The sequence below is a fragment of the Notolabrus celidotus genome, chromosome 23 (assembly GCF_009762535.1).
Source record: "Notolabrus celidotus isolate fNotCel1 chromosome 23, fNotCel1.pri, whole genome shotgun sequence".
NCBI classification, from domain to species: Eukaryota; Metazoa; Chordata; class Actinopteri; order Labriformes; family Labridae; genus Notolabrus; species Notolabrus celidotus.
In genome coordinates, this window is record NC_048294.1 from 21,628,912 (window position 1) to 21,639,925 (window position 11,014).

The following is an 11,014-nucleotide window of genomic DNA, read 5'->3' on the forward strand; positions in this document are numbered from 1 at the left end:
TCACAAGAAATTAATTCACTATAAATGATACATACATATTGAAGGGCATATCCTATCAACAGACAGCACCGCCAATTTTTGGTCGAAAGACCCTTTCGACAAAAAACAAAAGACAAAAAACAGAACAAAAACCCTAAACAGACGCCCCCCCCCCCCCCCCCCCCCCAACAAAAGAGACAGAAACATAACAAAACAAACCAAACAAACACTAAAAGGTAGCCCCACATTAAGTGTCAATAAGTAACACTGTTCAATTACTTATATTTTTTAAGTTCACCTACACACCTGTACACACATTCTCTAACATTATATACAAACCTTGGGTAGATAAGCCCCGCCCCCTTAGTACATTGTGTCCTCTCTAGGATGTTTCCTCCCCCATTGAAATCAGACAAGCTTTCCATAATTGGCTAGTTTTGCTTTGTGTATTATTTAATCTGTCGATCATGCTTTCAAATGCAGCAGTTTCGGCCATGAGTCTGAACCACTCTTTAAACTCTGTATTGTGAGGGCTCTTCCAACTACGGAGAATAAGCCTAGCTGCAATAATACAGCCTGTTATTATCAGTGCAGATTCTGCTTTGGTAACACCAGATGGCACTAGAGAAAAGTCCCCTAAAAGACACAGCTGAGGAGACTCTGGAAGAGGTTGTTTAAGCCAGCCTTCAAAACTTTTCAACACCGTTCTCCAAAAAGGTAAGTTCAGAAGTTATTAAGATTACCAGTTTTTGCCCAACTAAGGACATGACTGACTTGACTGACAGGCGGGAACACATAGCTGTTGACGAGGAGGCTCAAACCCCTTACCTCACACTAAGTTTGGTTGTGTTCCTGCCAATGCTTCAAAACAGCGCTCAGGAACAGATGGGGTATGTCACGGATACTGCATCCATATTTTTTACAGTCTATGCTCTGGACTCACTATGATCACATAGTGATCAGAATTCCTTTGCTCTGAAGTCAAGACGTTCTCATTTTGTTATCGCATGTATTACAATTAAAAATGCAGCAGAGACTCATGAAAAGCAAAACAAAATCACATAGCTTGAAAATATTTCATGAAACTCAAAATATCATTCATAAATTGTTGAATTTGATGACGTATTTCCACATTTTGTGAAATATTCTCATGTTTTTTTGCGTGAAATGTTTTTTTTGGGTCTTGAACTTTCCGACCTTCAGAGCAACTGTACCCAACATCTCCCCTCGCCCAATAGGGAAGAATGGGCACTCGCAATCGTGCAAATTTAGAAAATGTGGGTGGCACAGCTCCTGAAAACTTAAGACCTGCAGTGCATGTGTGAAAAGGGGCTGAGGGGACACTTACACGGGACTTCCAACAGATCACTGTCCGGTCCTTCTCCAATTCGCTGCGGTCCGGCTTCGTGCTCTCTAGTCCGTCAACACCCACCATAGCACGGAGCATGACCTCCGGACAGCTGGAGTCATGTGACCGAGGTTTTCCCATGGTAATTACTGAATCAACGATTGTCCTGCTCCGCTCCCCATCCATGTTGTCTTTGTGGTGTGGTGCTCTGAAAACCTCTGACCTGTTGACTCCAGGCCTGGCTCCACTCATCATGACATTTTGTTTTGATAGTTAAGTTAAAAACGATCTAATGTTAACACAGAGTCTTGCGTATCTGATCCATTGCGTTCCAACCAGCCGGATCAGAGACGCAGCCGGAACTCAACGGATCTGATCTGGTGGGAGTTAATACATTGACTAGAATAGAAACCTATCAGATCCGGTGTTGTGACGGATCGGAGATGGATCGGACACAGATCTGGTGGAATTTGGCCATTAGGCTGTTTTTCGAAACGGCCTGCTACATTATACCTAGAAATGTAGTATGCAGTACGTACTACATACTGCGTTTGAAGGCGGATTTAAAAAACTAAGAAGTGGTTTATATGGAATTTAATAATTTTCATAGCATCTAAATACTGAGTGCCCCCCTTCAAAAAATTGTGCATTGTGGGAAATAGTACGTGAGGGAGACTGGTCCGCTGCATAATGAGACATGTTCCCAAATCAGTACGACATCTGGGGAGCTTTGGCGTACTGCAGATTTGGATCTTGTTCACAGACTACATACTGAATTTTGACCAAATCAGTACGTACTGCTAGTATAGTAGGCAGTTTCAAAAACAGCCTTAGTCCCTGAATCATGACTGACACCAGCTGATTTCTTGGCTCAACACACCATGTCACCTCCTTTGAGTCGGTATGATATTAACTTCCAGTTTGTTCTGAAGTTTGAAATTTGAACAGAGATAATCTGTGCTTTCTTTTGTGTTTTTTTTCTGCTTTTAGGTTGAAAAGTGCTACAAAAGCATGCTTTTAATTATCATAGCTTTTTTTCAATGCTTCATAAATAAGAGTTCAACACATGCGAAACAAAATGCAATTAACTCTTCACACCACCATACTTTTTCTTCCCCCGTGTCTCCTGAGTCCAGTGCTACATCAGCTCTGACACCTAATCCCAATAAGCCTTCATAATGCCCCAGAGAGAGAGAGAGAGAGAGAGAGAGAGAGAGAGAGAGAGAGAGGGAAAGGAAGAGCTTAAAGACCTTGCAAGCCGATTACTGAGCAGCCACATTTCAAAACACTGCCACACTTCAAAACAGCATTTTAGGAAAAAGACTGCACACTACAGCCACTAGAGGGCAGCACAGTCATTATTAAATTGTATAACTGCCCCTCTGGAGAAAGTGTGTCACTCGGTCGCTGCTCCCTGCCGGAGGGTTAAGAGAGTGTTGACCTGACCTAAAGACAGAAAGTGTCTCAGGGGGAATTAAAATGCAGCTGGGAATAGCAAAGTAGTTGCTTCCAAAAGTTTCCACTCCTGTGTTTTTAATCTGTTTGTGTTTGTGAAGCTGCAGCCTCAGTGTCAGCAGACAGGATTACTACAAAGCACATAAAGGTTAGAGATGTACACTTTCACGTCATGATATCAACTCTCTTGTGAGTTTTTTTTTTATTGTAATGGCAAAGCTGCTTTTTAGAGGAGGTTATGTTCCTTTGGGTTATAAAACACTAAACTTTAAATCAATCTTTTCCTAGAATATTCTCATTTTATGAGCGGAAAAGGACGTATGGCCCCGCCCCTTTTTGGATGAAAGCAGTTTCTTTGAAATGACAGGCAGTAATTAAAATAATCTGGGATCTTTGCCGATTTCAGAGACTAAAATAGAAAAAACGTTTTACTTAAAGGTGATTCAGAGCTGGAATTCAGAGGCCAGTCAGGCGGACCTACCAGTGATTACTGATCTGATCTGGGGTTGGCAAACAAACAAAGTTGAAGGCTCTATGGGAGTGTCTTCGAATGCCCGTTCACACGTACGCTACCAGTCAAAAGTTTGGAAACACCTTCTCATTCAAGGGTTTGTATTTATTGTAATGATTGGAAACACTGTAGATTAATACTGAAGACATTAAAACTATGAAAGAACATATATGGAATTACTGAATGAACAAAAAGGTGTTAAACAAAGCAGAATCTGTTTTAGATTGTAGATTCTGTAAAGTAGCCCCCTTTTTTCCTTCATGACAGCTTTGCACACTCTTGGTATTCTCTCAGTCTGCTTCATGAAGTGGTCTCCTGGAATGGTTTCTAATGAACATGAGCCTTGTCAAGAGTTCATTTGTAGAATGACTTGCCTTCTTAATGTGTTTGAGACCATCAGTTGTGTTGTTCAGAGGTAGGGTTAGTACACAATGGATAGCCCTATTTGACTACTGTTGTAATCCAGATTATGGTAAAACCAGATTATTTCATAGTTTTGATGTCTTCAGTATTAATCTACAATGTTGAAAATAATTAAAATAAATAAAAACCATTGAAGGAGAAGGTGTGTCCAAACTTTTGACTAGTTGTGTATGTTTTGAAAACTGCTTTGTCGTTGTTGTGTGGAGAGCAAAAAGAATGGATAATGTTGTGAGCGTAGGGTGTGTGAATTTGGCAGCTGAATAAATCCCCCTAGAGTCCAGACTCTGGTGGTGGGAATTGAAGACTTGCAGAGACCAGGTGGAGATGGGGAGGTGGAGGGGTGCGCACCATCAATGCAAGAAGAACTAGCAGGAGAGAGAGACACATTGAAAAAGACAGCAGAGAGTTGATAGGCTGACGATAAGGGCGTGCCACTGAGCTATTGGATGACAGCCGCCGCTGATTAGCCAATGACAGCTCCGGAGCATGCAGCTGGAAGCGGGTGAGCTAATGAACGAGGGAGAGGAGAGTTAAACAACTGCTGTGATTCCTTTATAATCTTCCTGTCTGAACTTTTGCGAGAGCTACATTTGTTGCATATATGTATTTCACAATCGCATTTTTAGAAGGAAGCATCAATGTTCTTTATCATTACTCAACGGGCACGAGGGCGAATAATCACACTCAATAGTTTTTAATTCACAACTCTGTAAGCAGTTTAAAGAATGCTGTTCACACTTGCCTCAACGATTGTAGAATTCTGACTTTAATCTCAGGTTTCTCAGAATTCTAGAACTCTGAAAAGTGACAGTTCTAGAATTCTGAAAAAAAGTCTGAATTCCAGAATTCTGGGGTTAATGTCCAAATTCTACAATTCTCACTTTTCAGAATTCTAGGATTCTGGTATTAAAGTCAGAATTCTTCTGAATTCCCGTCCTCCAAACATTTTTCAGTGGTTGTGATCCTCATCAGTGGACTTCAAACTGGATGAATGACTCCTTCTGGTCACATAAACTGACATCAAATAACTTTTTAATGTATTTGAATCACTTTCGACTTTTCCTCCACTACATTTGGAAGAAAAATATCATATCAGGTAGGGTTAGTACACAATGGATAACCCTATTTGACTACTGTCGTAATCCATATTATGGCAAAACCAGATTATTTCATAGTTTTGATGTCTTCAGTATTAATCTACAATGTTGAAAATAATTAACATAAATACAAACCATTGAATGAGAAGGTGTGTCCAAACTTTTGACTGGTAGTGTATACTTTTATAGGAACATGCACAAAGCCTAAAGCAGTGAGCCTGGGTCAGCAGAGCACCACCTTCATGATGCATGTTATTTCTGACTAAAGAAATGACCCCACTGGAGCCCTCAGGTTGCAGGTGGAGTAACAGCACTCAGCACACCCCATCTATTCTCCGCCTGAATCCCTCTTTCAATTCAATTATATTCAAAATACTTTATTTACCCCGGGGGGCAATTCAAAGAGCAGAGAGCAGTGGTATAAGAACAAAAGTTAGGTCAATAACTGCCCAGCAACAATTTATACATTCTCACATTCACACAAACATACACACATTTTACATTTAAAATCAAAATAAGAAGTGTGGGGAATGTGCTGTTGTTGTGGTAGGTTAGAGAAGAAATTAACAAGGGCAAACATATCTGCAGAAAGTATAAGTAGAGTAATACTGTGTGGGTAAAGTGGTTGAATGAAAACAATGCGTAAAGAAGTACAACAGGAAAAAATATATAAACAGAATGTAAAAACAACTAAAATTGAATAAATAAAGTGGTCACAGAACAAAAATACACAGTAAATAATATGTAACAACTGAATAAGGCAACTTATACTGAATGAATAAAGTGCCTTTCTTGTCTTTCGCTTGTCTTCCATATGGCTTCTGTGTGACCACCGGCACGTCTGCAAGGCGCTATTTGTGAGCCGGTGACATGCTTTGGCAGCATGTGGCTTATACCGCTGCATCAGACACAAAGCTGCAGCTTTGACCACTCGCTTGAGATTTTTCCGAGGTCCTCTTCTGATTCAGAGCTTCAGTGATAACGCTGCACGTCCTGCTGCACCATTTCATCTTTTTGTTTTTAAAAATGACCAAACACATGTTGTCTCATCCTTCAGGTGACGTGAGAATGATGCTACACCTGATTTCTTTGAAAGTCTAGGAAGACGAAGCAGATCGAGTATTTTCACATGCTTCATGTTCCACGAACACAGGAAGCTGTTCTTCAAACATGACCGAGGCGATCAGACCACAGACCAAACATGTTCCATCATGCAGTACTGACCACATGAAATGTCACCCTGCAGTGATGAGCATGCAGTTCATTCTGTTTGTTTAGTGCTCATTAGTTTACTTTCAATCCTTCTTCGTTGTGTTTAGTGTTGTAAATGTAACCCACATGAAACATCTGGTTACTAAACCTATACATGTTATTTAGAGGTGTAGTTTCATTCCCTGCCATTAGGTGGCGCGTTGCTCCAACAGTGCCATACTGTTGGTGTTTAACCACGTTTCTCTCTCTTTTCGTCTGAGTCATTGTCCAGAGAGCACAGTCCCTCTGAGCTCAATCTGAAGAGACCCTAGGAACGAATCCTGTTTATAAAACTGAACCGAGGAGCCGCTTTCACCCAGCAAGCCTCTCATCACGAGCTCCGATTGGTTTTTTTCCCTCAGTGGAGTCAGAGTTGATCCTTCTGAATCTGAACCTTGGACGGTTCAGTGGCAAGCCAGTACCATAAAAGTTGCCTGTGGACGGACCAAACACGCGGTGTGGCCAGCCGTGTGTTCTGCCCTCAGCGATCTTCAGACATCAATTCACTTCAGTCACTAAGATTCAGATAAGACACAAGACACTACAAAATCTACCCGGGTAGTAGTAGTAAGAACTGTTTTCACACGAGTCAAAGAGATTTTTGTTCTCTTTTCCTCAAAGGAGAATCTCATGAGAAACTGAATTTTCACTTTATTATTTTAAAGGAGGTTTATTTTTGTATTTTATGTTGATATGTTGTTCAACTTAACGTTCTCTCTTTTGATGTGGATCAGTAGATTAATTAAAAGGTATCCAGCTTTCAGAGCCTAGAGTGAATGTTGTGTCACTAGCATTGTTGTTATCCTTGAGAAAGACTAAGGGCGCATCATAAACATGCATTTAGTCACTCATAGACCAAATGTATGAGGAAATACTTGAGACACACGATGTACATCTGCCTGAAATTTTTTTTTTTTTGTATCATTATGTCAATCAATCAAGCTTTATTTATAAAGCGCCAAATCCCAACAAATGTTATCTGAAGACTCTTTAAAACAGAGCAGGTCTAGACTGTACTCTATGTTCTATTATTAACAAAGACCCAACATCAAGACAGGGTAAGATCCAGTCCCATCAAGCGGCAACCTCCAGTCTAAAAATGAGTCCAATGCGGAAGTGCTAAAAACTTCAGTTCATTGAGGATCCGCTTGTGGTTGGCTCGTGAAGTACCGGAAACCACATACACACTAATTCAAAGGAGACGATCTTTGCAACAAAAATAAACATGTTTACAGCCTTGCCCAAAAAACGCATGTAGACTGGATAGCTCATTTCTTGATCGGCACACACTGGGTCTCATTCATGAAACGTGAGTAAATCTGTGTGTAGATTTGCACATAAAAGCTCACACTACTAAAACTCTACTCCGGATTCATGAACGGTGCAGGAAACTCAGATTTGAACGTAAACACGTGTGTAAGATCATGAATGCCAACCCATCGTAAACTGACAGCGCGCTCCCGGTGATCATCAATTAGCCTAAATCCCCGCCCATGAATAGCAAATAACCACCATATAAGGACACAGAGCTGTGCATCTGGTCGGCCTGCCCTGCAATCATGGCACAAGCAAAGAAGGATAGAAAGCGAAAAAAGAACTTCTTCGAGGCGGAGATTGAAATTATTTTGGGCGAAGTAGAATTTAGGAAGCACATTTTATCTTCTATGGATATAAAAAAGTAAGTCTCTACATATAAAACATACGGAGCCCCTAAAGTGACATGTGCAGAAATTTTTTTTGGAAAGTATCTCGTGCGCACGAGATACTTTCTCGTGAGCACCAAATACTTTCTCGTGAGCACCAGATACTTTCTCGTGAGCACCAGATACTTTGGTACTTGAGCACCAGATACTTTCTCGTGCGCACGAGAAAGTTTCACGTGCGCACGAGAAAGTATCTGGTGCTCACGAGAAAGTATCTCGTGCGCACGAAAAAGTATCTGGTGCGCACTTCGGGTAGAATCAACGCGGGCCGCAGGCCCTGTGATTGGACGCTCAGTTCAATTGTATTTCCCGCATTTACAGCACTTCCGGGATCCCTGATCATCGGCCACACATTGGTCGTGTATTTCCTCTCCTCCTCTCTATTCTTCATGTAATCATGTCTGTATGATAAACAGCAACATGTATCAGCTGTAGATTAACATAACACGCTCTGAATCGCTGTGAAAAGGTAACTAGAGATCGTAGCGGTGCCAAAAACAGACGACCAGCTATCAGAGAGACCACACTGCCCTCTAGCGTTTCGGCAGAGTATTGCTGTGCGACACGGACACATCGACGCACAAGTATGTGGAGCTCATGTCCGCGTCAGGCCCTGCTGCATATGGGCGACGCAGAAGTATAAATCAGCCTTAATAGTGCTGCTGGTGTGAAGTTTTAACACAACAAATATTTCAAGTCAACTGAAACGTCATCAGTGTGCAGATGTATTAAAGAAATATGAAGCAGCAGTAGCCGCAGTTAGCATTAACACCTAAAGCCTGCAGCCTCTTGGACATTGCAGCTCTGCAACAGCACGCTTGCACGTCTCACCCAAAAAAAGCATGCTGTTGGTTGACTAGTGTGTCATTGCACATCGCATTAAGATGTTGCATAAGTGTGAGCACCACGGCTTGTGAAACACACAGCAGGACAGCCATACACACTCAGACATGTGGTATAAACACACTGCAATGTTCCCCTCTGATGGCTCCAACGCTTCATGTCGCCACCACTTTCCCCCCAGGCGGAACAACTTTGGAAGAGACCAAACCTCTCAGCAGCTGACGGTGTATTTGGAACAGTATCCTGAGTCTCCTCTGCAGACGTATCCCTACCTGCCCTGAATGACGTGATCTCTGCACACATTCACAGTCTGAACCATAACAAGTTTGGACAAACATTAATACTTGATTTAAAATGCAAAAAGGTAAAAAAATATATATATGTGATCTCATTGGTATCAGTCACCAGGAGCAGCTTATTGTTGTTTATCCCTGTTGGCCCGACTCTTTTGGGGGGCTTAGATGACCAGAGGGTACAAAGAGTATTGGGATAGCTCCAGCAGACTTCTCGAGGATTTACTGGTTAGCAAGGTGGCACAAATCTAAGACGTGTTGTCCCTGAACCAGAGTCTCACAAGCCCACACAAACCACCTGACCACGGCAACAGTAGACCAACAACTTCTGTGGCCTGCAAGTTACATGAGCTCTTTTTGTTGTAGACTTTTGGCTTCAGAGAGAGGAACATGATGCCTGTTTGTTTCAAAAGTATCACACCTTAAAAGAAGATTGAATGGTTTTGTTTTCCCCCGTTATTGTTGCATAACAAGACTATCATCTGCTCTACCCCTCAACCTTTGAAAAACCGAGTGGAAAGTTTCTCAACTGAGCTCAGAAACGCCAGCGGACGCCTCCTTCCACCCCTGAGACACCTTTTTTTTTTAAATTATAATAAAGGGGATGCCACAGCACCTTTTTACTTAGAGGCTCTTTGTTCCAGGTAAAGATCAGCGGTGTGTTTACGCATCTTCATCACCACATTAAGAAAAACATCCAATCTTCATCATGCAGAACTTTCACTTCTTCCTGCTGTGCATGCTGGGAGCTGCTTTTCTTTCCAGCGTCCTCTGCAACGGTAAGAAGGAGATTATCTTTCAAATATCTTTCTGGGTGAGATAATCTGATATTCTTTAACTCTGTTGTTTTTTCCTCAGATGCAAACATCGTCAGTCCAGACAACTGCTGCTTCAAATATTACCCAAGACGGATGAACAAAAACCTGTTCAGATCGTACGAGATCACTGATGATCGCTGCCCAAAGATCGGAGTCATGTGAGTGTTTTCACTGAGTTTACCGAGTTTTTTAACTTTCATTCACACGAACATAATGCTTTATTTTATGCATTATTTATATTTCAACATTTCATGAGTATTAAATAATTTTACCCTATTTTTCTATCATACCAGTTTAATCTTATATTCAGCTTTAACTGTTTTGTTGCCTTTAATTGTAATTTTCTTCAGATGATGTCACTCGTGTCTCTTTTTCACTTTCTCATACAAAAACTTACATTATATTCATGCTAATTCAGGGTTCTTGAACCATTTTTAAAGTCAAATCTGTGTCTTTTTTAACACTGACAAATATAATTTAGGATGCTGACACTGTGGGATAATTTTATATTTTTAAATTAAACACCTGCAGCAAGTTTGGCGTAAATTTAAGGCATTTTATGGCCTTAACTTCTCTGATTTTCAAAGTTTTTGAAGACTTTTGAAGGAACCTTGATTTTGTATTTATTAAAGTACCTAAATATATATATTTTTAATTCTCAATGTGATTTTTATTCAGTAAATACACCTTTCCTTTCCTTTATCGTCCCCAAAAGCTCCACAGATTGTTGCATTATTTTCTTGGTTATCCTAAAACAAAAGGCTTTACCTTCTGTTATTATTTCAGAACAACAGCTCATCAAAGATCTGCCATGACATGTTTTCTCTCTCTTTCAGTCTGGTTACATTAAAGTCTCGCACCATCTGCGTGGATCCCAACCTGACCTGGGTCCAGGACATCATGAGGCATGTGGACGAAAGCTCCTTTTAAACCGAGCAGACCCCAGTGTGTCCATCCAAGATTACTGCAGCTTCTGTTTCTTATCATCATATCACATGTAACTCACGATCCTTTGTGGTCATTATGTTCGTATCAATGTGGAAATCTGTCGCTTGAAATATAAGTTCAAGATAAAGTCAGTTTAATCCTAACCTTTGTGTTTGTTCCTCCTCTTAATGTTTGTCTTCCTCACACTTTATTTGATACATTTAAATAAAAAGTCTTTTACTGAATCCAGGCTGAAGTTTTTGGGGATTTCTAATGAAAAAAAATGGAAGGTTTGAAGCTTTAAAGGGGACATATCACGCTTTTTTCATCAATATATATTGGTCTAAGAGGTCCCCAAAACATGTC

The 11,014-nt window shown here is 40.8% G+C and overlaps 1 protein-coding gene across 1 annotated transcript; it reads left to right on the forward strand.

Moving 5' to 3' along the window:
• Positions 1-453: 453 nt before the first annotated feature.
• Positions 454-10,812, forward strand: LOC117807450 (C-C motif chemokine 8-like). Its single transcript, XM_034676761.1, has 4 exons — positions 454-696; positions 9,548-9,682; positions 9,762-9,879; positions 10,558-10,812. The coding sequence occupies exons 2-4, from the start codon at positions 9,613-9,615 to the stop codon at positions 10,649-10,651; spliced, it is 282 nt and encodes a 93-aa protein (XP_034532652.1). The 5' UTR covers positions 454-696; positions 9,548-9,612; the 3' UTR covers positions 10,652-10,812.
• Positions 10,813-11,014: the final 202 nt, after the last annotated feature.